The sequence below is a fragment of the Bos indicus x Bos taurus genome, chromosome 7, assembly GCF_003369695.1.
Source record: "Bos indicus x Bos taurus breed Angus x Brahman F1 hybrid chromosome 7, Bos_hybrid_MaternalHap_v2.0, whole genome shotgun sequence".
Classification (NCBI taxonomy): Eukaryota; Metazoa; Chordata; class Mammalia; order Artiodactyla; family Bovidae; genus Bos; species Bos indicus x Bos taurus.
Window position 1 is genome coordinate 87,529,790 of NC_040082.1, and position 27,891 is coordinate 87,557,680.

At 42.8% G+C, this 27,891-nt stretch overlaps 1 protein-coding gene across 7 annotated transcripts in view; it reads left to right on the forward strand.

Annotated features, from left to right (window-relative positions):
• CDC42SE2 (CDC42 small effector 2) overlaps positions 1–27,891 on the forward strand; it is a 119,039-nt gene that overhangs the window by 82,117 nt on the left and 9,031 nt on the right. For all 7 annotated transcript variants that reach the window (XR_003511900.1, XM_027547047.1, XM_027547051.1 and 4 more), the window contains one exon: positions 25,094–25,195. Coding sequence is in view for 6 of the 7 variants with exons in the window: in XM_027547047.1 (XP_027402848.1) it covers positions 25,094–25,195 (102 nt within the window). In the remaining variant the exon portion in view is untranslated. The remainder of the gene's footprint in view (positions 1–25,093; positions 25,196–27,891) is intronic.

Here is a 27,891-nt window from a genome sequence, read left to right on the forward strand (position 1 = left end):
GAAAGTTAAGGACCTCAATTGTATTATTTTTAAAATCAGAAGAAAAAGAAAAGTCAGTATCAGAGAGGTAAAGTCTAGGTAATAAACTGTTCATAGTTGTAGAAGAGTAAAATGTTTATGCTAACTTTATATAATTTGTGATTAAAGAGGAATTAGAGTTTAAGTAATTTCTGGGACCTAATATTGTACTATAGTAATATTTTAGTAATTATCTGGGACATATTTATAAGTACCATATAAGACCTTTTTAAAAGCACTTAATCTGTTCATCTGTGACATAAACACATAAAAGCCATTCTGTTTTTCATCTTTCTCTGCTTTAAACATGTTTATGACGGGTAGAAAATACTCCAGATCAGTTTGTTAGCTCTTGTATGCAAGACAGATTCTAAGATCTCACCAAATAGCTCCTTTCAGTACTGAGTAAAGTTTGGTCTCTTATCACCTTTGTACATAGTAAAAATTCTTCTAATTTTTTAGATATTTCCAGTGCTCATGTTCCACTTAGTTTTGTGGATTCACCATTCTTTTCGTTGTTTGAAGAGCTGTTTCAATGCTTATGTCCCTCTGTTTTAACTGGTGGGACAGCATTTGTTTTATTTTTGTGTGTTACTTGTTTTCTTTGGTGAGTTGAGGATAATTTTCATACAATCATAAAATTATATAATCTTAAAGGCATAGAGGCAAGTGTCTAGTCAAATGCGTTACACACAGATTTGGAAACTACTAAGAATAGTGAACTAGTAGACTGAATTAAGGCTAGTGAATTAATGGGCAGAACCCTACCATTTTCAGACTAGTTTTTCACTAGTACGTGTTTCGATAAATTAAATGGAAGTTATATACAACATTGGATATTTACTGTTCGACCTTGAGCAAATTAATTAAACCTCAGCAAATAGAAATATTGACACATACCTAATAGACTTCAGTATATTAAAGTAGATGTTGTATTTGTGACCCCATGGACTGTAGCCCACAAGGCTCCTCTTGTCCACGGGATTCTGTAGGCAGAAATACTGGAGTAGGTAGCCAAACCCTTCTCCAGAGAATCTTGCCTACCCAGGGATCCTTATCTCCTCCAGCCCCCGCATTGGCAGGCAGGTTAAGTACTCAGCATAGTGCCTGGCTTGCAGTTAAGTGCTCTCTTGTTTTTCTTAGCCTTTCTTTATTTGGCCGCGTCAGGTCTTAGTTGAGGCAGGCAGGCTCTCTGTTGTGGTGTGCAGGCGCTAAGAACTGGGCTTCAGTAGCTGGGCTGCATTGCGCTTAGTTGCCCCGTGGCATATGGGCTCTTAGCTCCCTGACCCCAGGGATCAGAACCGCACCCCTGCACTGGAAGGCGGATTCTTAACCCCAGACCATCAGGGAAGCCCCATTAGTGCTCTTTTTATGGACGCTGAGTTGATGAATTGTAGTTTGCTCTCATTTTAAATAATGGTTGGTTTTGTTTTGTTGTTTTGTTTAAATCTCCATTGGTTATTTTCAAGCACATTCTATCTGAAATGAGTGGAACCTTCAAAGCTTGAAAAATGGGCCTCTTTCTAGAAGTATTTTGGTTCGGTTTGGTTTTGTTACCAGGAAGGGAGATCCAGGTATGTAACAGAGAGAGGATATTGGACCAAACACATCCACATTCAGTCTTCTCCCTCCTGAAACTACACTTTGTATGACATTAAAGGAGTCTGAGGGCTTCCCTGGTGACTCATTGGTAAAGCACCTGCCTGCCAACACAGGAGACGCAGGTCTGCTCCCTGAGTTGGGAAAACCCTCTGGAGAAGGAAATGGCAACCTACTCCAGTATTCTTACCTAGGGAATTCCGCGGACAGAGGAGCGTGGCGGTCTACAGTCCACGGGGTCACAAAAAGTTGGACTTGATTTAGCGACTAAACAGTAGCAACAACAGAGGCGTCTAAAATACAAAATGGTATTCTTTTCCACAAGGAAAAGAACTCACAGAAAGCAGTAAGTATGAATGAAAGGTAATAAAACAGATGATAGACTGGGAATTTACCGAACGTAGCCACACCCAGTTGTCTGCAGAGAGGGATACCGACCAGAAGCACACCGGAGGCTTTCACTTGTTCCTGCAAGGCCTGCAGCTAGGTTTGAGCGGCCCAGGCTGGCCTGAAGCAGGTTCTTCCCTAGAGAACTGACTCTACAGAAAAAACCCAGTGATGTGTGTGGTTGTGGACTCCCCGAGGGAAAAATCCATTCACCATTATTTCATCTGTTGTTGATCACAACAGTCAGCATGCCTAGAGCCATGTGTACTAACCCTCGTGTGCACAGTCAGATAATCCTCAGGCTTGAGGAAAGCTAAAGGAAATTCACTGAAAGAACTGAGGAAATTGATGATACAGGAAATAAAGAAGAACTACAATGAAACTGTCAATATTCCTCAGATGATTGAGATGTTAGGCCCTTGAAGCAAGAACAGTGTGCCTCCAAAGAAAGGGGCGGGGGCGAGAGAAAGAACAAATTCAGAGGAACACATAGTGTTTGGAAATGATTGATATAGCTGAAGTAAGCCTAGGAGAAGGACTAGAAGATAAATCTTTTTTTAAAAAGTAAAAAGTAGAAACAAAATTTAAAAAAGAAATAGATGGAAAGTACAAGGGAAAGGTTAAGAAAATTAGATGATCAATCCTGAAAGTTCAGATCTGCCACAGAATTTAACAAAGTAGAAAATAGTCATTGAGGAGAATAAATTATCAAAGTAATAATACAGGAACATTACCCTGAAGTTTAAAAAAAAAAAAGCAGATGTTTTGGGCCTTTTTAAAGGTCATTTGAGTGAAAGATACTCATTCCATTTAGTGAAATTTCAGACTATATGGGTAAGTCATTTAGCGTTTTAACCAGTTATACTGCAAGAAATTTGTGGATGGTGTTGAAACAATATGTTGGTTTCATAGGAAGTTAAGCAAATAAGAAATTCAACACAAAACACAGTACAAGAAAAGTAATTATAGAACATTGCTTGACTTAATTGTGAACAATATTTACAAAAAGTTAATACAAGCATTTTATCTTCTTTTTCTATTTTACATATATGTTTGGGGGGGATTACATGACTGTTTTTGAAACACGAAGGTGTTTATTTTTGAGTAACTGTGTATGTGGTGGTGGAAAGAAAAGAACAATGGACAAGGGAGACTCCCAGACCTGCCTCCGTTAGCTGTGGGTCCTTGGCAAGTGATATGCCCTCTCGGTACAGTATTGTCCTGCGGCTTGCAGTAACAGATTATCACAGGCTTAGTGGCGTAAACAACACGAATTTATTATCTTTACTTCCAGAGGTAAGAAGTCCAGTTTAGGTTTCACTGCTGTAATATCAGTGTATTACTCCACATTTTCTTTGTTCAGTATACAGTCATTTCCTGAAGTTATCTCTTCTTGTTTAGTTGCTGAGTCATTTCTGACTCTTTTGCGACCCCCTGGACTATACCCCCAGGCTCCTCTGTCCATGGGGTTTCCCAGTCAAGAATACTGGGAGTGGGTTGCCATTTCCTCAAACTTGTGTCCCCTGCCTTGGCAGGTGGGTTCTTCACCACTGAGCCACCAGGGAAGCCCTACTACATATGAAACTGTAACTCAGATTGGGACTTGAACCAGGTCTCCAGCCTGGCCAAAACCCACGGTCTTCGACTGAGATCACACACCTGATTTCAGGACTTAATGAAGCTGAGGTTCTTGGTTGTCTCAGCACAGAAATAATTCAGTAAGAAACAGAGTGATAGGTGAAAAATGGATTTATTTAGTGAGAAACATATTCCACCAACAGAGTGTGGGCCATCTCGGAAGGTGAGAACAGCCCCGACATACCGCGTGGTTAGTTATTATGGGTTGGGGTGGGAGGATTATTCCCACTATTTCAGGGAGACTGGTAGCGGGGATTTCCAGGAATTGGACCACTGCCCACTTTGATTAGCCTCGGAACTAGGGCGTAGGGCGTCATTTAGCTTGCTGATGCGTTACAGTGAGCATACACTGAGGCTTAAGGTCGAGTGAAAGTTGACTCTTCGGCCATTTTGCACCTGTTTGGTTCTAATCAGTTCATGTCGTGTCCTCAGGCTTATCATTCTTCTGATGTGTGTGCCCTGCCCCTTCCCTCCTATTGCGAGCACGTGTGTGTGCTCACATACACACCCCCACCATATACATATGCACACATGTACAGGAACAGCTTCAGGTGGACGTATGGTAGCAGAAACTAGTGTAAAGACTTTAGCACTCTTGAGATTGAGAAATATATCACTGGTACTTAGAAAAGCTATTTCAGGCTTGTTTTCAAGCCTGTTTTGTGTTTCCGTTTTCATACTTGCAGTGTGTGGCTTAAACCAGACACTCACTGAAGAGCAAAGGAGATCACGGTGTTCACGTGAGGTTTCTCACTGAGAGAGGAGAACAGCTAATTCCTTCAGTTTTGCATTTAGCAGTTCTGCCCTTGAAAAGATCTCTGTAAACTTGCTTTGAGATTCCCTATAAAAAAACAAATTTGGGGGCCTCCTGTGAACTTCTCATCTGTTACCAGCTTTGAAACTTATACTAGGTGGGAAAAGGCTGTTTCTCTGCTAAACTCTAAAGGGCCAGGTGAAGACAGCACTGCGCTTAGGAGTGAATTTCACGTGTGTCACCAGCAGCCCACCTGTGTTAAGTATTTCCAGTATGAAATCCCTTGCCTTTCTGTACCTCAACTTAGGTCTCAGTCCCTGTTCATAACGCTAGCTGGGTGTTTGGATTTCTCTGTGGTGATTGATGACATGGCTCTCATTTTCTGTAGAATTGGCTCTTACATAAGCCTCTTCACCTGAGGACCACTGCCGGCGTTCCAGCGAGTGCACGCACTGTGGAAACCAGAGAAGTAGAATTGTCATTTATTATTCCCAGAGTGTATCTCCATACAGTACAAGTCGGCATTCTGAAAAGGTTGATTATTTTCTGAAATTTTGGCAGATTTTTTTCCTTCAATCCTTGCAGTCTACTCCTTGCTTCTCTCCATTTTTCTTACTTATCAAGGATCAATACTAATTCTTACATAGTAATTAGAGATTTTTGGTTATTATCTTAGAAACCAAACTCCCATAGGTGGTATTATCAGTGCATAGACTACCCACAGGAAAGCTGGATCTGGCTACTTAAACATTTGTTTAAGAAAAGGAAACATTTGTTTAATAAGCATCCCCAAGACCTGGGGCTTCTCAACTCTCTTTCTTGATTCTGTGCACATTGGCGTCTTACTTTCTGACGAGAGGTGGGTGTTCTTTTCTCCATGGTTGCCCTCAGCTCCAGCTTCATCATCTCATTTTAACCACCATGAGGAGGAAAGGGCATCTCCCTGCTGTATAGTCCTTCCCGGGGAAGGATTCTGCCCAGGCTGTGTCCTGTGCACACACCATGGTCATGGTTGTGGACTACTCTGGTTGACACCCTATCAGAATCATACGGTTGGAGTCAGGAAGAGGTGATTTCTCCAAAGGAAAGGAAGAGGGTTGTTGCTTCTAGAACAAAGTATGCAGAAAGAAATGGCGTATGTCAACAATAAAGACTGATGCCTATTTAGCAGGATAGAAATAAAATGTCACTTCGTTGGTCTGAATATCTATTAACTAGTCTGGTAAATAGAGTATATAGGGGACTGCAGTGCAAAAGTAGGAAGTCAAACACCTGGAGCAACAGGCAATTTGGCCCTGGGGTACAGAATGAAGCAGGGCAAAGGCTAATAGAGTTTTGCCAAGAGAACGCACTGGTCATAGCAACACCCTCTTCCAACAACACAGGAGAAGACTCTACACATGGACATCACCAGATGGTCGACACCGAAATCAGATTGATAATATTCTTTGCAGCCAAAGATGGAGAACCTCTATACAGTCAGCAAAAACAAGACCGGGAACTGACTGTGGCTCGGATCATGAACTCCTTATTGCCAAATTCAGACTGAAATTGAAGAAAGTGGAGAAAATCACTAGACCATTCAGGTATGACCTAAATCAAATCCCTTATGACTATACAGTGGCAGTGAGAAATAGATTTAAGGGACTAGATCTGATAGATTGCCTGATGAACTATGGACAGAGGTTTGTGACATTGTACAGGAGACAGGAATCAAGACCATCCCCAAGAAAAAGAAATGCAGAAAAGCAAAATGGCTGTCTGGGGAGGCCTTACAAATAGCTGTGGAAAGAAGAGAAGCGAAAAGCAAAGGAGAAAAGGAAAGATATAAACATTTGAATGCAGAGTTCCAAAGAATAGCAAGAAGAGATAAGAAAGCCTTCTTCAGCAATCAATGCAAAGAAATAGAGGAAAACAGCAGAACGGGAAAGACTAGAGATCTCTTCAAGAAAATTAGAGATACCAAGGGAACATTTCATGCAAAGATGGGCTCGATAAAGGACAGAAATGGTATGGACCTAACAGAAGCAGAAGATATTAAGAGGTGGCAAGAATACACAGAAGAACTGTGCAAAAAAGATCTTCACGACTCGGATAATCACGATGGTGTGATCACTGACCTAGAGCCAGACATCCTGGAATGTGAAGTCAAGCGGGCCTTAGAAAGCATCACTACGAACAAAGATAGTGGAGGTGATGGAATTCCAGCTGAGCTATTTCAAATCCTGAAAGATGACGCTGTGAAAGTGCTGCACTCAATATGCCAGCAAATCTGGAAAACTCAGCAGTGGCCACAGGACTGGAAAAGGTCAGTTTTCATTCCAAACCCAAAGAACGGCAATGCGAAAGAATGCTCAAACTACCACACAATTGCACTCATCTCACACGCTAAAGTAGTGCTCAAAATTCTCCAAGCCAGGCTTCAGCAATACGTGAACCGTGAACTTCCAGATGTTCAAGCTAGTTTTAAAAAAGGCAGAGAAACCAGAGATCAAATTGCCAACATCTGCTGGATCATAGAAAAAGCAAGAGAGTTCCAGAAAAACATCGACCTCTGCTTTATTGACTATGCCAAAGCCTTTGACTGTGTGGATCACAATAAACTGTGGACAATTCTGAAAGAGATGGGAATACCAGACCACCTGACCTGCCTCTTGAGAAACCTGTATGCAGGTCAGGAAGCAACAGTTAGACCTGGCCATGGAACAACAGACTGGTTCCAAATAGGAAAAGGAGTACGTCAAGGCTGTATATTGTCACCCTGCTTATTTAACTTCTATGCAGAGTACATCATGAGAAATGCTGGGCTGGAAGCATTAGGAAGCACAAGCTGGAATCAAGATTGCCGGGAGAAATATCAATAACCTCAGATAGATAGCAGATGACACCACCCTTATGGCAGAAAGTGCAGAAGAACTAAAGAGCCTCTTGATGAAAGTGAAAGAGGAGAGTGGAAGAGTTGGCCTAAAACTCAACATTCAGAAAACTAAAATCAAGGCATCTGGTCCCATCACTTTATGGGAAGTAGATGGAGAAACAGGGGAAACAGTGGCTGACTATTTTTCTGGGCTCCAAAATCACTGCAGATGGTGATTGCAGCCATGAAATTAAAAGACGCTTACTCCTTGGAAGGAAAGTTACGACCAACCTAGACAGCATATTCAAAAGCAGAGACATTACTTTGCCAACAAAGGACTGTCTAGTCAAGGCTATGGTTTTTCCAGTGGTCATGTGTGGATGTGAGAGTTGGACTGTGAAGAAAGCTGAGCGCTGAAGAATTGATGTCTTTGAACTGTGGTGTTGGAGAAGACTCTTGAGAGTCCCTTGGACTGCAAGGAGATCCAACCGTCCATCCTAAGGGAGATCAGTCCTGGGTGTTCATTGGAAGCACTGATCCTGAAGCTGAAACTCCAATACTTCGGCCACCTGATGCGAAGAGCTGACTCATTGGAAAAGACCCTGATGCTGGGAAAGATTGAGGGCAGGAGGAGAAGGGGAAGACAGAGGATGAGATGGTTGGATGGCATCACTGACTTGATAGACATGAGTCTGAGTGAACTCCGGAAGTTGGTGATGGACAGGGGGGCCCGGCGTGCTGGGATTCATGGAGTCACAAAGAGTCAGACACGACTGAGCGACTGAACTGAACTGACCTCTGGTAAAATGTTATGGTGAAAGTGAAAGTTGCTCAGTCATGTCTGACACTTTGCAACCCCATGGACTATACAGCCCATGGAATTCTCCAGGGCGGAACACTGGAGTGTGTAGCCTTTCCCTTCTCCAGGGAATCTTCCCAACCCAGGTCTCCCACATTGCAGGCAGATTCTTTACCAACTGAGCAACAAGGGAAGCCAAAAAGGTTACAAAGCTGCTTCAAATCCTTTCAGAACAGTTTAAAAAATTTAATCATTGTAGCTCTAGAATACCCTAAGCTATTGTTTAGGTGTAAAAAATAAACTGAGAAGTTAATCCAAATCAGTAAAATAAAAACTAAGGATATGAGAATTATACAAACAGCTTTAAGAAACAACAGTTTTGAATGTCAAAAACTTGAATATCTTTAGCAAATGCTGAAGTAAACATTGATAAAATTGTTTGGTTCTAAGTTGTGTCTGACTCTTTGTGACCCCATGAGCTGCAGCATGCCAAGCTTTCCTGTCCTTCACCATCTCCCAGAATTTGCTCAAGCTCATGTCCTTATGTCAGTGATGCCATCCAACCATCTCATCCTCTGTCGTCCCCTTCTCCTCCTGCCTTCAGTCTTTCCCAGCAGCGGGGTCTTTTCCAGTGAGTTGGCTTTTCACATCATGTGGCCGAAGTATTGGAGGTTCAGCTTCAGTATGAATACTCAGGGTTGTTTTCCTTTAGGATTGATTAGTTTGATCTCTTTACTGTCCAAAGGACTTTCCAACACCTTTCAACACAAGTTGAAAGCATCAGTTCTCTGACGCTCAGCCTTCCTTATGGTTGAAATCTCACATCCGTCCATGACTGCTGGGAACACCATAACTTTGACGATACTCACCTTTGTCGGCAAAGGTGTCTCTGCTTTTTAATATGCGTTCTAGGTTTGTCATAATTTTTCTTCCAAGGGGCAGCCCTCTTCTGTTTTCATGGCTGCAGTCACTAAAGTGAAAAAGTAAAAGAAGGCTATATTCTGTGCTGGTTATGTACACCTTCATCAGGATTCTAGTTAAGCTAACGTCTGTAAGCAGTTACTTCAGTTATCTTTTGGCTTCTGTGCCCTATTAAGTAAACTTGATATAATGAGAAAAAGGTAAGGTAGAGGCCTATATTAAGCAGTTTATTCACATGGTTTTCATCCTCTCCACCAAATCATAACCACTATATGTCATTTTGAACACTCTATCAGAGCTCATCAAATATTAATAGGTAATAAAATCCTCTGTCAATCATTTATTTTTGTATATTTTAAAGTCATGGTAATAATATCTTTTCCCCACAGTTACTCTATTATGTCTAATGGTTTTTGTGTGTTCTTCCTCTGCTATAATGTGTTTTGCTTACTATTTGTAGAGTATAAGATAATGTATTTTATATATTGCCTCCGGTGTTCATCAGACTTGGCATGAACTTGGAGTTCGTGGACACAGATAGGAGATAGTGAGTTTAGTAACTCACATCATCACTGATACTTGTAAATAGATATATGAACTCTATAATCATCTTGGTATGCTTAAGACTTATCCAGTCATTACTGGAATAAAACCATGACTCACACTTGTGGTGTGTTTGTAGAAATCTTGGTAGAGTCCAGAGGTAAGGAATGAAAATGGTGAGAAGTAGGTCATACGAGGGTGATGGAGCTAAAGTTTATTTCACTACTTCCCATCTGTAAGTAGGACAAGGTCCCCACATTCCAGTTTTATTGAAGTAATTAACATGTAGCATTGTGTTTGTTTAAAGCGTACAACGTAATGATTTGATACATGAATATATTGTGAGATGCTTACCACAGTAAATTCAGTTGACACTCAGCACCTCATATAAATTCTTTTTACTTTTTATGACAACTTTTAAGGTTTATTCTTAGCAACAGTCAAATATAGAAGACAGTATTGCCAATTATAGTCCCTGTGCTGTACTTTATACCCCAGAACTCACGAATGGGAGTTGTACCTTTCGGCCCTTTAACCCATTTCTGCCACTCCATCCCCACCCCTGGCTCTAACCTCCTGCCTCTGGCCACCACTGGTCTGTTCTCTGTTTCTGCATTAGTTTTTTTTTTTTTTTTCAGATTTCAGATAGCAGTGAGATTGCACAGTACTCATTTTTTCTTTCTAACTTAATTTCACTTAGCATCATGGCCTCCAGTTTCATCAGTGTTGTTGTGAGTGGCAGTGTTTCCATCTTTTGTTTTATGACTGAATAAAATTCCATTGGTACCAAAAATTTCCAAAATTTCATTTTTTGGTACCAAATTCAAAAAAATCATTGCCAGGAGTGATGTCAAGGAACTTATTCCTGGTTTCTTCTAGAGTTTTATGTTTTCAGGTCTTGCATTCAAGTATTTAATCCATCTTGAATAGATTTTTGGATGTAGTGTAAGGTATTGGTCCAGTTGGATTCTTTTGTATGTGGCTGTTCAGTTTTCCCTGCACCGTTTATTGAAGAGACTATCTTTTCCATTGGTCCGTTACCCTTCATAATTTGCTTATGAGTTCTAGCAGTTCTTTGGTGGAGTCTTAGGGTTTTCTGTATATAATATCTAGAGAAGGCGATGGCACCCTACTCCAGTACTCTTGCCTGGAAAATCCCATGGATGGAGGAGCCTGGTAGGCTGCAGTCTATGGGGTCGCGAAGAGTCAGACACAACTGAGCGACTTCACTTTCACTTTTCACTTTCATGCATTGGAGAAGGAAATGGCAACCCACTCCAGTGTTCTTGCCTGGAGAATCCCAGGGACAGGGGAGCCTGGTGGGCTGCCGTCTGTGGGGTCGCACGGAGTCGGACACGACTGACGTGACTTAGCAGCAGCAGTAGCAGTAGCAGGAAGTTACTAGTTTCTTCTGGGTTGTCCAGTTTTTTGGCATGTAATTGTTCTTAGTAATCTTTGTGATTCTTTGTATTTCTATGGTTTCAGTTGTAATGTCTCCTCTTTTGTAATTTAATTCTATTTTTGGTAAGTTTAAAGAGTTTCCTATTTTCAAAAGTAGCTCTTTGTTTTGCTAATCTTTTCTATTGCCTTTTTATTTTTCATTTATTTCCTCTCTTATTTTCTTCCTTCTACTAACTTTGGGCTTTATTCTTTTTCTAACTACTTGAGGTATGTGTGTGTGTGTGTTAGTTGCTCAGTCGTGTCCGACTCTTTGAGACCTCATGGACTATAGCCCACCAGGCTCCTCTGTCCATGGAATTCTCTAGGCAGGAATACTGGAATGGGTTCCATTCTCTTCTCCAGGGGATCTTCCCAACTCAGGGATTGAACCCTGGTCTCCTAAATTGTAGGCAGTTTCTTTACCATCTGAGCTACCAGGGAAGTGGCTCAGCTGGTAAAGAATCCACCTGCAGTACAGGAGACCTGGGTTCGATCCCTGGGTTGGGAAGATCCCCTGGCGAAGGGAACGGCTACCCACTCCAGTATTCTGACCTGGAGAATTCCACGACTGGTATTCCACGGGGTCTCAAAGAGTGGGGCAGGACTGAGCGACTTGAGGTATAGAGTTACACTGTATTGGAGTTCTGCTGTTGTTAACATAGTTGTTTCTATGAACTTTTTCTTAGTACTGCTTTTGCTGCATCCCGGAAGAGTGGTATGCAATATATCCATTTTTGTCTCAAAATGTTTTTTGATTTCCCTTGGAAAAGGTTTTTAAAAATGCATTTTGTTTCTGACTTTGCTGGACTTCCTTGCTGCGCGTGGGCCTTTTCTGGTTGTGGTGAGCAGGCCTCCTTGTGGCGGCTTCCCCCGTGGCGCACCGGCTCCGGTGCCTGCGCTTCGGTAGTTGTGGCGCGTGGGTTCCGTGACCTTGCACCCTGTGGGGTCTGCAGGGCCGGGATCCAACCTGTGTCGCCTGCGTTGGCGGGCACCGCCTGGTAGGGCCCTTGGTTTCTCTCTCAGTTTTTTCTGTGACCTGTTGCTCAGTCAGTGGTATGTTAAGTGAGTTTTCCACTTTTTTCCTTGTAATTGATTTCTCATTTCATATTTTCATGCTCAGATAAAAATGCTTGATATGACCTCAGTCTTTTTAATTTATTAATACTTGAACTGCAGCTTAACATATGATCTATCCTGTAGACTGATCCATGTGTACTTGAGAAGAATATGTATTCTGTTACTGTTGTATGAAGTGTTCTGTAAAGTGTTCTGAGAATGTCTGTGGAGTCCATCGGATCGAAAGGGTCATTAAGCCCAGTGTTTCCTGGTTGATTTTCTACCTAGATGATCTATCTATATTTGAATGTGGGTTATTGAAGTCTCCTGCTATTATTGAATTGCTGTTTCTCCTTCAGGTCTGTAATATTAGCTTTATATATGTTAGGTGCTTCCATGTTTGGTGCATAAATATTTACAAGTATTGTGTCCTCTTGCTGGAGTGACTCCTTTTAACGACCTTCTTTGTCTCTTTTTACAGTCTTACCTGTTTTGTTTGATGTAAGCACACCTATCTCTGCTTTCTTTTGTTTTTTATTTGAACAGAATACCTTTTTCTCTTCTCACTTTCCACCTGTATCCTTAAAGCTGAAGTGCTGAAGTGCTCTTGTTCGTATATAGCTGGGTCTTGTGGTTTCTGTTTTATTCAGCTACTCTACGTCTGTTGACAGGAATGTTTAGTTCATTTACATTTAAAGTAATTATAGGCATGAACTTAGTATTACCATTTTGTTCTTTTCTGGTTGTTTTATAACTCTTGTTTCTTCTGTTTCTCTTCCTTTGTGATTTATTTTTTTTTAGTGCTGTGGTATAGATTCATTGTATCTCTCTTGTTGTATATCCATTGTAGGGTTTTGTTTTTGGTTTGTGGTTATGATGAGGCTTATGTAAGACATCTTACATTTATCACAGTCTGTTTTAAGCAGGTGGCAACTTTAGACTGAATGCATACTAAAGCTTAATATTTTTATTCTCCCCATTTTATATTTTTGATGTCATAATTTACATATTTTTTACTTTGCATAATGTTTTAGAAATGATAGTTCTGGTTCTTTTTATTAATTTTGTCTTCTAATATTTATACTAGATTTATATGTATTTGTAAGTATAAATTATTGGTTTATCCACCATCATTAATTGTGTATTTACCTTTATCAGTGATAATTACACATTAATATGCTTTTCTGTTAGTACCTATCATCCTTTTGTTTCAGCTTTAACGACTCCCTGTAACTTCTTTTTGTCTGTTCTAGTGATGATGAATTTCTGCAACTTTTGCTTGTCTGGAAAATTCTTTGTCTCTTCCACTTCTGAAGGATAGGCTTGCTGGTAGAATAGTTTTTTTTAACGGTTTTTTTGTTTTTTTTTCTTTTAGCACCTAAAATATACCTTCCCACTCGATTCTCCAACATTTCTATAAGGGGTGGAGGATTGCTTTATATGTAACAAGTTGCTTTTTAAAGATAATTTTTTGGGGTTCTTGCCCCTTGTGTGTGTATCTGTATGCCTTTCAGGTTCGGCAGTTTAACTGTAATGCATCTCAGTGTGGGTCTTTTTATATTAATTTATTTGCAACTCTCTGGGTTTCCTGTCTGGACATCTGTCTCTTTCACCAAGGTTGCAGATGTTTCAGCCAGTATTCTTCAGCTAAGCTTTCTGCCTTTGACTCTCTGTCTTCTGGCGCCATATAACGTACACATTGGTCTGCTAGATTTTGTCTCTTGTTCATTACTCTGTCTTCACTTTTGTTTCTTTATTTTTTTCTCCTTCTGTCAAATTCCACTGCACTGTCTTTGAGTTTGCTGATCCCTTCTTTCACATGAGCTTGTCTTTTGCTGAACCCTTCTGTTGAATTTTTTGTAATTGTGTTCTTTCAGCTTTGTGATTTCTGTTTGGTACTTTCATTTTCTGTTGCTGTTAAAATCCTCACTCTTCTCCGGTATTGCCCTCCTGATGTCAGTCAGTGTCTTGATGACTTTCATTTTGAATTCATTATCAGGTAAATCACTTATCTCCATCTTGTGAAGGTCTGTTTTCGGGTTTTATTTTCTTCTTTTCTTGGGGCCACGTTTCTTCATTTTCCTGGACACTCTGTTGGTTTCTTCTGTGTGTTAAACGCCGCCTCTTCCAGGTGTGATGTGCTGGCCACGTGCAGGGGTTGAACATTATCTTCAGCCTGGTCCACGTTCTTGGTGGGCTCTCAAACCCAGTGATCGCCCACAGCCACATTCTTTGTTGCTGAGGGTGTGCCAAAGCCTATCAGTGCTCGGAGGGGAGGCTCTCAGGCAGCACGGTGCAGTCACCTGGATGCAGGCCGACTGGAAGTCAGACGCTCAGGCAGCGTCTCTGAGCTACGCAAGTAGACCCCTTTCACAGAAAAGCGGGGAGCTGGGTATCTCTGTCTGTTCCCTATGCACTGAGGCGTTGCGGTGATAGCTAGGAAAGAATTAGTTGATTTCTTTCGTGTTCCGGGACCCATGACCTGGAGCCCAGCTGGCCACCACAGCGAGGCAATCAAAAAGTGTGTCCCCTGGGAGACACTGGGGGACTTGGAACAGGCAAGAGGAAAGTGGAGATGGTGCCCACTGGCCTCGTTTCTGAGCAGTCTCTTAGTCTATCTGTGTGTGCTAAATTAGAAGCTTAACTCTCAGGTAGCAGCTTTTAAAGTACGCAAATAGACCTCTCCTCGGAAAGACTTGGGAGAGGGGCATGCCTGACTGCTGCCTGTGCCCTGAGCCCTGTGGAGTTCGCAGGTTCAGAAGCGTTCTTTGTTTGCTGCAGTGAATAGGCTCTTCTTTTTGATGAAAACTATGGATTAAAACACATTCTTTGGTGGCTAGGTTGTTGTTTTTAATGAGAAACCATTCAACCCAATGGCTTTCCAAATAATTTAAGCACACACACAAACTTTAAAATAGTGTTTAAGAGTTCGAGAGGTTAACTAATGTGAATATAAGGTGGGAACGTGAGCACTGGCCGAGAGTCCAAGTGAGACTTTGCCAGAGTTTCCTGGATTTGAAGGGAGTGTTAAAACGTAGCATACTGCTTTTCAAGGTATTATCAGATGAGTTCCTGTATTTAAAGTGCTTAGAAGTATGCCTGGCATAAGAATTGCCCATTGTTTTAAAATATTCAGCTGTAAATCTTCAGAGTCAGTATTTCTAAACCATTGAGCCATCAGTATCACTGTTAGCCTTGAACGTTCCTGGACCTGCCCCAAACTTGGTGAATCTGAAATTCTGCAAGGAGAGGTCAGCAGCCTGTGTTCTAACAAGCCCCCACAGAGATTCTGATGCACAGTAAAGCTTGCTTTCCTATTAACAGCCAGCATAAAAGCTGAGACAGTAAAGACGGTGCAGCTATTCTCTGGGAGATAGCAGTATTGTGACGTAAAAGCGAAAAACCCAACAAAACAGATAAGTAATTTACTTGTGTGGAAATACAAAATCCACTAGAATTGTCATCTTTTTTTTTAACATCTTCCGTATGTGATAGGTCCTTGAGAAATATTTGGTCATACTATTGGATAAGACAAACGGTTTTTAGAGAACTGAGCTGACATTGTTTATTTAAAATCCTTTTATTCAGCAGCCATTGTCCAATGTGTCAGGCACAGCTGTGGTCAAAGAACTCTTAGCATGGTAGGAAAGTCCAGCTGTGGGCAGATAAATTATAAGCAGTATTTTTAAGCATTAAAATTGAAATAATGAGCTTTGTGCTCTAAGTGCTTGGACCAAGGAACGCCCAGCAGCCTCATCTCAGAAGGTCATGTTTGAGCTGAGTCTCAGGCAGTGCCACACAGCAGGGGTTGGGAGAGGGCATTTCACATAGTTTGTTGATGTTAAGCCATAACTGTTGCTTTGATTTTTGTGTGAGACCCACTAGTAAAATCCTTTTCCTTTACTATAGAAAATATCAAATCTCTTTTTGTGTTACAGCTTTTTATGTAGCTTTCGTTAGTCATTTTCTCCCCGTCGTATAAACTGGATGGATAGTAGGATGTAGTTGGAAAGCAGCTCACGTACTTCGGGGATCATGGACTGTCAGTGGCATCATAGGAAAAGTGGCTGTTTGTTTTAGAAATGCCCAATGCCTAGCGACCCTGTCGATATTTCAGAAGATTAACTTAGCTTATTTCAGGGGCTCCCAAACTTTTGTTTTTATTTCCCTTAACACTTCAGTAATTTTTTCATGGTATTCGCAAGGCAAGAGAAATACCTCACAGATTTATTTATTAGGTTTGGTCTAAACAACTTGAGTCTGAGTGAACTCCGGGAGCTGGTGATGGACAGGGAGGCCTGGCGTGCTGCAATTCATGGGGTCGCAAAGAGTCGGACACGACTGAGCGACTGAACCGAACTGAACTGAAACAACTTAGTATTTATGTTCTAAAAACTGAGCTGTCACTTGAAAAAGTTACACACATACATAGGAAGAAAATAAATTCTTATTTCCTTCCCAAATAACCATGATTACTTATGTGTGTGCCTGTGCGGCTTTATAGAGCTCTTCAAACTCTGGGCTCAGACGGAACACCACCAGCGTCTTCTCCAGCTCCGTACCTACTTCTCTGCAGTACTGGACTTTTTGCACAGCAGCTGCTGAACAACTCTGCTTTGCAAATATATGTCACTGTAAAAAGTGTGTGCTCTAAGACTGGAATTCTGAGTCATCTTGGACTAGTTCACACAGCGTTGTACATATATTAAGTATCACTGTGCTCCCCTCACACTGAAGACATCCCATGGGGCCCCTGGATGTTTGCCGACTGCTCGACACAGTCTGGGAATCATGAGTTACTTGATACATTCACAGGTAGGGGGTTTGGTGATACTTCTTTCTCAACTTTCTCTCTCCAGGTCACAAAGTTAAGTCAGTAGTATATCTTTGTCTTTTAGCCTTCCGAATACTTCGTCCACATTGGCGTAAGTGATTGCTATCTTAGAGCCTGAGAGTACGAGCCTTTCCCCCTGCTCCAGATGGCAGGCTCTTGTGTTCTTCCTTCATATTTCGTGTGTGTTTCCTGAAGGGCCTGAGGCTGCTCCACCTGTGCTTTTACCTTGAGCCTCCCATTGCCTCTGGAACCTGGCCTTAAACTGCTCCTCGGTGGCATGCGTTTGTGCAGGAAGCTGTCCAGAGAAGAGTCTTAGAGGGACTTTTAAGTGAGTCAGTAATCACTTCCTGGAAGCTATATTTGATCAATATGGGCTTCCCTGTGGCGCTAATGCACACAGGATCCACCTGCCAATGCAGGAGCTGTAAGAGAAGCAGGTCTGATCCCTGCCTGAGTCGGGAAGAGCCCCTGGAGGAGGGCATGGCCACCCACTCCAGTATTCTTGTCTGGAGAATCCCATGGACAGAGGAGCCTGGCAGGCTACAGTCTGTGGGGCTGCAAAGAATTGGACACGACCAAAGCAACTTATCACGCACGCATGCACATAGAAATGTGAGGGAGGTGGGGCATTTATATTACTCCAAAAGTTAGGCCTGAAAAACCACGTGACTGTGACGTTTATATATTCATAAAAGTATTCATTCAGAAAACGTGTGTTGATGAGTTGCTCTGTGCGGTGTATGGCAGTGGCCCTTGGTGGGCTGACGTTTTACATGCCCTCTCCGTGAGGAGCACATGTGCGATGCAGCGGACCTTTTAAATTTGGTGTGAAATGCAAATTTTACTTTGGTGGAGGTGAACACAAGGTTCTGTGAGTACAGAAAGGAGGAGCATGGAACCTCAGAGCAAGGGTATAGAGAAGAGGTGCCCGAGTTAGCCACGGAGCAGTAGGAAGGATCCTTCAGATCGAGGGCAGAGAAGTGAGAAAGTTGGATCATAGCATGTTTAAGGAACTTCGAGTAGCAGACCGAAGCTTAGAATGCAAGAAAACGTTGATAGATGAGGCTGGAGAGAGAACAGGGTTTCATAGGCTTCGAGAGTTTAAATTTAGCCTGCAGGTTTTGAAAAGCCATTGAGGGATTTTAAAGTGGTGCGTGACATCAGTTTTGTACTTGGAAAGGTAGATCTAAATACAGGGCAAGGAGTATCAGGCAGGGAAGGAAGGCTGTGAAGCTCTAGCAAATCAGTTAGGCAGTGACTACAGCGATGTAGGTGGAAGGCGGTGGGGCTGAAGGAAGGCTGTGGCAGTGCCGTGGGGTGGAGAGAGGAAGGGTAGGATAGAATCGAATCCCCAGGATGCTGTGATGTGACACTGTGAGGAAGAGGAGGAGCGAAGCAGAGCCCTCAGCCCTGGCTTGAAGTACTGCTAGGAGCGTTGCCCACCCCAGGGGGCATGGAAAGGAGGACCAGGCTGCAGAAGTGAGGTTACACGCTTACTTGTGGACACAGGAGAAGGAGATGGTGGCCCCCTCCAGCATCCTCGCCTGGGGAATCCCACAGACAAGAGGAGCCTCGAGGGCTGCAGTCCATGGCGGCACAAGAATCGGACACGAGCTAGTGACTGAACCACCATCACAAGTGGGATTCCCTGGCCTCTCAGATGGCAAAGAACCTGCCTGCTAATGCAGGAGACCCAGGTTCGATCCTGGGACAAATCCCCGGAGGAGGGCATGGCAACCCACTCCAGTATTCTTGCCTGGAGAATCCCATGGACAGAGGAGCCTGGCGGGCTACAGTCCATGGGTTGCAAAGAGTCGGACACGACTGAGTGACTAACGCTTTACACTTTGTGAACATAGGAAGTTTGAGTATCCTGTCAGCATTCACACGGACGTGTCCAGTAAGCAGTTGAATGTGTGTCTAATGCTCAAAGAAGAGAAAGTAGACTCACGAGTCATCAGCGTAGTTAATAAGGTGAAGACATGGGGGCGGAGGGGAAAGGGGACCCTAGGACACCCTGGAGAAGGCCGCGTGCACAGAGCACATAGGCGCAGAGGGACGGAGCGCACATCAGAGACGAGCGGGAGAGCAGAGAGGGGATCCTTTGGAAACATAGTCTCAGCATGATCCTTTGTCTGAATTTTATATTCCAGATTTTTACTTTTGTATTGGCCTAGTAATTTTTATTTTCAAAGAAGGAACATGTGATGGGAGTGCATGAATACTGCATATAGATAGCAGCGTTTTAGACTAAATGGGTATTGCAGTTCGCCGTATGTTGATGTGGTAGCTCCACAGTGTATTTTTTAAAAACTTCAAATATATCTCCTAAATATATATATATCTGTTAGAGTTAAGAGAGGAAGACAGGAAGTACATAGTGCATTTTAGAATTGTAAGGCCTCAGAAAGAGTACAGATAAGATTATGTTCTAATGAAAATCAGACATGAAAGTAAATGTTTCTTATTCATATTTGTGACATAACCATTTTTGCTAGTACTCAGTGCATAAGTTTTTATGTAAGTTGTAGACTAGGAGGAAAACAAAATGCATGAACGTATCTTTTTAAAAACTAATAAGGGAAGGAAGAGCGCCTCCCTCCACCCCTTCTGGATAAATAAAAGCAAATTCTGGATATCAACATTTCATTGAACAACTGTCTAGTATCTAAGATTTAGTCTCTAGGACTTAAATAACGGTGGTGGTGGTGGTGGTTTAGTCGCTAAGTCGTGTCTGACTCTTGTGACCCTGTGGACTGTAGCCCGCCAGGCCTCTCTGTCCATGGGATTCTCCAGGAGAGAATACTGGAGAGTGGGATTCTGTCATTACTTTCTCCAGGGGATCTTTCCAACTAGAGATCAAACCCAGGTCTCCTGCATTGAAAGCAGATTCTTTTATCAACTGAGCCACCAGGGAAGCCCTCAAAAGTTCTAATGACGCGTAGTGGACACACATTGAATGGGAAGAGACATGTTCCCTAGTCCTTCAGGGTAATACAGCCACTCATTTGTTTTAACCTTTGGGCCTTGGCCTTACGCAGAATAACAGTTAATATTTTAAGGTTGGCAGGAATTATTCAGAAGGTTGACAGTTTTAGTAAAGTTCCCTATAAGGAATAAAGAAGAATAAAGTATGTTTCCAGGAAAAACTGTGACTCTGCTACTGACAACAGTTCGTGCGTATTGAGTGAAGTACAGCGTTTCCTGTTTTTCTTTGCAGAGGCCTGACTCTGGAATTCCCCTGTTTGCCCACGATTTAATTCTTGTCTCTGGCCTGTGCTCTCGGTACAGCACACCAGAGAAGTGGGCTGTTCTTCACATGTCTGACTTGTGCCTGAAAAATATTTCAGTTTTTTATCTTAAAATACTTAGTTATACTCAGAGTCTAGGTTTTTGACTCAGAAAGTAGTAACAGAAGTCTGAAGAACACCTCAGCCCGGGTCTGGATCCCGTCCTTCCTACCTTCTCTGGAGCACTTATAATATTGATAACCCTTCGTTTTTCTTTACCTCCCGTTTCTTTTCGGATCTATCACATCAGAAACTAAGCATAATCAAGTCTGTCTCATCTTGAAGGGAAAAAATCCAGTCTGCTGGTTTCCTCTTCTCCCTTGAGCTACAGCTGTCTCCTCCCGTTCGAGGCCAGACTCTGTCCCATCCTCTGTGTGGGAGCTCTCATTTCCCCGCCCCCTCCCCTCACTCCCCTGATGGCTGGCGCCCCCGTCACTGCGGGCACAGGGTCACCAGCGTGCCGAGCAGTCGCTGAGTCCAGGGGACACGCTTCTCTTCACCTGACCTCCCTCCAGCTGTGCAGCGCGTCACCTAACCCCCATCACACTTGAAGAGCCCACATCTGACTTTGCCCCTGACTTCCAGGCTGCTCCTTTTTGGCTTGCTTTAATGGCTTATTTTCCTCATCCAGCCTTATGAGGAGTGCTTTTCTGTGCACTTTTCTTCCTGGGAAGTCTCCTTAACTCAGACCACTTTATCCTGGTGACTCTGTTTCTCATCTCTAGTTAGCGCTTCTCAGAATCCTCTATCTGTGTATTCAGTGCCCTTGAACGTGAGGCACGCTGAATATCATTTGCTAGGCCTCACTTAAATGTCTCATAGCTATCGTAGATTTGGTGTGTCTTTTTTTTTTTCTTTCCATTTATTTGTTTGGCTCCCCGGGACTTAGTTGTGGCACGTGGGATTGTCCGTCTTCATTGCAGCGTGCGCGATTTTTAACTGTGGCATGGGGACTCTTAGCTGTGGCATGTAGAATCTAGTTCCCTGACCAGGGATGGAACCCAGGCCCCTTGCATTGGGAGTGCGGAGTCTTAGCCACTGGACCGCTGGCTAAGTCCCAAATTCAGTGTGTCTTAAACGGAATCTTTCATCTTCTTCCAGTATGACTCTTCCAGCAAGGCTCTCCCAGTATTGTCTAATCCAGTAAATCATATACCCTGTATTCAGTCTGAAATCTGTCCATCTTTCATAACTTTTACCTTTCCCTAGTTCTCAAATCCAGTTTTTGATTTTAGCTTCAACCTGAACTTTCCATTTCTGCTACTGGTAGTTGAAATTCAGTAATCTCCTTTAACCAGCATCATTCTAATACCTTTTCCATTGGTGCCCTCCGCCGTGCTTTCCATTGTAGTGATCATGGAGTAGCCTTTTAGAACCATGCTGATCATGTCATTCCCCTGCTTAACAAGCTGGGCTCCTTCTAGCCTTAAAGAAGGGAGGACTGAAACTTCTGCTTTTTTACCCTAAAATCAAGGTTAGACTAGATGTCATGAAGTGAAGTCTAAAGGAAAAGTGTGATGCTCAGCTCCATAAAGTTCAAGTTGAAAAGTAGTCATTATTTTCAGATGATGAATTAGTCACCCAACATAATTACTATGATGCAAGCAGGTTGATGTCATCCTGTCCTTTGAATCAGTTCAGCTGTCTCCTCCTGAACATCCTCTCTCATTCAGCATGCCTGTTGTGTTATTGTTTATGAGTGCATATTACTACAGCTACTTCAGAGGCACAGCGACCTACAAGCACATCCGTTCATTGATCTCTCAGGAAACATTTCAGGGTGAGATAGCTGGTGGCCTCAGTGTACCATGGTGACTCCTCTCTTCCTGCATCTTGCAATAATTCAGCTGTTGGAATAACTCACATAATGTGGATTCATGGGCCCAGTGTAGCCACCTGCTAAGCCCCAGACACACCCTTCTGAAGGAGATGATGTGGATTCAGAACTATTAGAAGTCTTGTGTATTCATGGGGCAAGAATGATATGGAAGTAGATCTTATTCTCTGCAATAGGCCAGCCCATTGCCTGCTTTAGAGGGCCCTCTGGCTGAGCCAGGTGGCACCCTCTGTACTTGGGAGCTGTGGCCGCTTCAGGCTGGTCTGCACAAAGTCCGCAGTCCTACAGATGCCACGAGTCCAGCGACTATAACTGCTGACCGTTGTCTCCATCTGTAGACATATCCCCTTTTCTGCTTATGTCTGGAGTGTGCCAAGAACCTGGAAGCCTCCTCCTTTACTGTCAGTCAAGGGGCATCCTGGGGAAGAAACCCCAACAGTTTGTCCTGATCAGGTGTCAAGAAAGTTCATGTCCTGTTCTGGTGCAGATGCATTTGGATGTGCTTGGAGAAACATGGGTTTCTGATAAGACAAGTTTGGTGGAAATGTAGCAGTGTATTGTCGAGGGAAAAGTAGGCACAAAACTAGCATTTGCATTGCCTTTTCCCTTCCTTAGTCCTACAAGAGATGGCACCGCTTCTCAAGGACCATTTAGGGACTTGTGCTGTAGCATCTCAGATGAGAAGAGTATGAAGGGAACTTTGTTGAATTTGGTGGATAGAAATAGACAAACTCAGAGTCCAGGGGCAGAATAGGAACCGGGTGGAAGCGACTGCGTTGGCGGCACTTGGCCTCCTGCATCGAAGGAGGGCTGCAGGTGGCGGACCTGTGCTCGGGGAGTCCGCGCGGGTCCTTACGTGGCCCTGTGTAAAGGCAGCAGGAGGTGGTATGTTTCGCCAAGAAAGAGAAGGTTAAAGGACATAGACAAAGGATCTAGGGCCTTATACTTGGCTTGCTGCCAAGCCTTTTAACCTGAAGTCTTTGTATAGCCCTGGGGACAGGGCCCCAAGGATGGATTGAATCTTAACCCTTTAAAAAGGGGCTTGAAGTAATTAAATTTGGAGAAGTAAAGGAATGAATATTTTGCTTCTAGGTGGTGGTGGTGGTGTTCAGTCGTGTCTGACTCTCTGCGACCCCGTGGACTGCAGCGTGTCAGGCTTCCCTGTTACTATCTCCTCTGATCACACTCATGTGCATTGAGCTGATGGTGTCATCCAACCATCTTACCCCCTCACCCCCTTCTCCTCCTGCCCTCAGTCTTTCTAGCATCAGCTTCTTTTCCAGTGAGTTGGCTCTGAGGTTGTTAAAGGTTATAATACCTGTTGTTACAGACTCTAATTTATTCAATCAGGCATTTTTGAGAGAAAAAGGGAAATCGTGTAATATAAAGTCTCAGATCAGAAAATAACTGCAAACAAAGAACTTCCCCCTAAAATTATAATGGATAAAAAAGTAACATATCTACCACTGAAAAAAATTTCTGATCTAGGGCTAAGGTCACTAAACCAGAACTTGTGAGCCACCCTTTTTTGTGCTTAAAAGTTAAATGGAACACTGCTATTCTCACTTGCTCCCTCACTGTCTCCAGCTCCTTACCTGCTGTGATAACAGTGGGTCAAAGCTTTGGCAGACTGTGTGGCCTGCAGGCTTAAAATATTTACTCTCTGGCCTACAAGAACACATGTGGATTCCTGGAGAGGAAGAAGTGGAGTTGTTTTGTAATTCAGTGAAACATACAAAGGAAACAAATAACTGATGAAAGTCACACACACACTCTCTCCCTTCCTCCTCATCCCCACCCTCCTTCGACACACAGGCACATTCAGATGTCCACATAACAGAGGCTCTGGAAATTGCAAACAAAGAACATAAGGAAAAGTATCAAAGAAATAATAGAAGAAACTTTGGTACACTGTAGCAAAATTTGTGTTCAGCTAGAGAGGGATCCGCATATGCCATACAGAACACTGGAAGGGAGAAGCAATGAGCCTGGAGATGCTCCAGAGCCACTGTTGAACTCGAGACTTCTTTTGGGATTCTGTGGCAATAAAAGGTAGAGACAGTAAAGTGATACCTATTTTAGGTCTAAAATTAATGTGTGAACACGCCACTTTTGTGGTTTTATAGAAAATCACATCCTAACCCTGGAGAGCTGTCACTTGGATAAGCTTTTAGGGTGTATCACGTGCATAGCAACATTTCAGGGGATGGCGACATGGAACACTGCATTGGGAGGCAGCCTGACCTAGTTCCACTAGTTTGCAGCTTGCCTTGGTTTTGATCGGGTAGCACTTTCAGGAGAAATATTCTGTTGAAAGGGAAGAAGATGGGGCTACACAGAGTTGGCATTGGGACACAAGGCAGCTGTGCCCGTGGCCTCTTCAATCGATCACAGAATCTAAGGCATCATGGAAAACTTGGGTCTAATTTAAAATCACCTTCATCTCTTGAAAAATCTTGGATGGTTCAGTTGAACACAGCAGCATGGTGAGGAAGTGTCCCTAGTGTGGTGCAGCAAGGGCTGCCGCGACCTGCAGCTGCAGTCCTGGGGGCTGCTGGGACACGGGTGTCAGAAGCGACGGGGAGGCGGTTTGTAACTTAGAGCCAGAAGAGACCGGAAATCAGTGACTGGACTAGAACCCAGCCTCCCCTGTACCACTAGCCGACAGATTCACTCCAGCAGGAAAGGGCAGTTGGCTATGATCTAAGTAATAACCATCAGAATAGCATCGGTGTTTAATGATGAGACACAGAATTCAGTACTTAGGTCATACTGTCTTGTTATGAACGATGGTTACAGATGATACTTTTACATATCTTTTTTTTTAAGAATAAAACTTAAATGGTTATTATACAAATACATGGATGGCCGAAGTTAGATCAAATAATCTATTTTAAATTCTAAATATTATTTTGCTTTACCAATTTTTTTTTTTTTGGTGCATATATTTCTCTGGGGGAGTTCATCGTAGGAGATGGTTGTGGCGATACCAAGATTTAGGTATTTTCCTGTCTTGGGCAAAAACATTTTTCATAGAGAGTCATTTGTGCATAATGTATAAATCTACCAGAATAAGTTTTTGTTAAGACCATTTTCTGAACATTATCCCTTATATTTTAGAAGAGGCGCCGGCGGATTGACCGAAGTATGATTGGAGAGCCCACAAACTTCGTGCACACAGCTCATGTGGGGTCAGGTGACCTGTTCAGTGGGATGAACTCTGTAAGTACGAGGGTGGAGCAGGTGGGTGGGGCCTGGGGCGCGGTCAGATGTGCCTGTCTGGCAAGTGCGCTGTGCCCAGTGAACTGCAGACATTTAGTACACACACTTAATGTGAGTGTGAAGAGAAGAAATGAATAGTGGGAAAATCTCTTATTTAGTTTGCGAAGCCATGTGTTTTTTTTCTGTTTGTACTAAACTCTTTGTAGCTACATTTCTTCTGAGTAACCGCTTTAAAATTTTTAAAGGATTTGAGTTCAGAAAGGAAGTTACTATCGCATGGATTCTCATGCCGCCATTCCCCCCATCCCTCCCACCCCACCCAGCAACTTTGAGGTCAGCTTTTTAGTAATATTTAATCTCCTTTTTGTTCTCTTAAGTTCAGTTGGGTTGCCTTTGCAAATGTATTTGTCCCCTTTACTTTATAAAATATTAGCCTTTATCTGATGCTAGAATGCTTGCAATTTATTACTGTAACATAAGTTCTCATGCACTTAGCAGAGGATTAAAATTTGCACATATTTGCTCTTTGTTAATAGAGGTTTCGGTGAACTTCAGAAGAGACTTTAGATGTACTCAGTTGAACTCTTACTCCCTAATTTGCATCTAAGAGAAACAGAGAGTAGTGTGACAGAAACCAGTAGAGGGGGTTTTTACCCGGGCTGTGCCTCATCCTTGCCCTGAAGCAAATGACCGTGTGTCCAGAGTCGCTTTCCCCCCAGATCTCAAGTGCGCACGTGTGTCTGAATGTTCCCTCAAGTGTTTAGAACCAGAGAGTCAGTAAGGCTTTCATAACACAGATACGCTGCATTGTGTGCTGACTGGACTCTGTTCACAAAAAACCTAACAGGAGAACAGACTTGTGAAATAGGTGGATGGGTGTCCTGGATACAGCAAACAAGTTTGTCACTGCAGTTACTGGGTAGGCTAAGGGATGACATTCGTAGCTTCCTGGAAAGGAAACAGCTTGTTTGTTTTAAGTCTGTAGGAAAAGTACACTGAACAGCTTTTGTGGAAACGTAAGAGCCGTCAGGTTGCTGTTAAAATACAATTCAGTAGCTTTGTTTCCTGGATCAGTGCGGAATGATGAGACCAAATGGACTGCTGACTGTTGTTAATATTAAGGTCATTGTGACAAAGATAAATAGAATGAATGGTTTCAAATTTATTATAGCTGATGAATTTTAATTTATTTCTCATCAACACGTCTTCTTCCCTACTTGTGTTCATAAAAATTTAACTATGTAGGCAAAAAAGAGCTTCCCTTGTAGCTCAGTTGGTAAAGAATCCACCTGCAACAAGGATACCCAAGTTCGATCCCTGAGTCGGGAATATTCCCCTGGAGAAGGAAATGGTAACCCACTCCAGTATTCTTGCCTGGGACATCTAATGGACAGAGGAGCCTAGTGGGCTCCAATCCGTGGGGTCGCAAGAGTCGGAAGAGCCCAAGAAGAGGAAATCTGTCCTGTCCCTGCTTCCACGTTTTCCCCTTCTACTTGCCATGAAACGATGGGACTGGATGCCATGATCTGACTTTTTTTATATTGAGTTTTAAGCCAGCTTTTTCACTCTTCTCCTTCACGCGCACCAAGAGGCTCTTTAGTTCCTCTCCACTTTCTGCCATTAGAGTGGTATCATCCACTTACCTGAGGTTGTTGCTATTTTTCCTGGTAATCTTGACTCCAGCTTGTAACTCATTCAGCCCGACATTTCACAGGAGTGATGAGGGTTACTTACTGGAAGTCCAAATTCTTGTTTGAAATTAAAGAATTGACTTTTGGAAGAAAAACAGATTTGTCTTTCTTATAATCTGCATGGCATTATGAATGTACCGTGTAAAAATATATAAAGATGTTGTTGTAAATAGGCCTAGGATACCTATAAAGTCTAGGATAACATGTTGTGTTAGGTAGGAAATTATTTGGCACCATGGTAAAATCCAACTTTCTGCCACAAAACTTGGTGTTGCCAAAAAGGAGCAGAAAGTGAACTGATAGGCTGTGGGCCATAGCCTCCTCAGGCGGAGCAGGTTTGCTTAAACAGACCTGTGGCTTTTAGTTTCTTTTTTAGGGTACTCTTACCTAAACTGGTTGTTTAGTCATGTGAATATAGATATTGCAGTAACTCATGTGGTGTCACTGGAGTTAGTTCCACAGAAGTGAATTTTTCAGTAAATGAGTGAAAACTTACCCACTTAAGACCCAATCACATGTTCTCGCCTTAAACATACTGGACCCAAATAAGCTATGCATTTTATGTCTTGTTACTATTTTCACTTAGAATGTATTTAAACCTGCCTCACTCTGAATCTGTTAGGCCATCACCTTCTATTCCTCCTGCTCCGAGCAATCTAGCGTGATTCTGAGTTTCCAAAATGCTTCTGATTGATACAAATGAAGACAGGATATACTAAGAGCACTTGAGAGTTTGCAGATAACCTTGTGCCTTTGTTTTGGTAAAGTAAGAAAATACCCCACTGGGACTTCCCTGGTGGTCCAGTGGTTAAGACTCCACTCTGCCAGTGCCGGGGTCATGGGTTTCATCCCTGCTCCGGGAATTACGATTCCACATGCCACACAGCACAGCCGGAATAAAAAGGAAGATGCCCCAGCATTTTTATATCTCCCTAGAAAGTAGCCGTGTAAGATGGTTAGGAGGGATGATCATCTCTAATCACTCTACAAGTAGGAAACCTGATG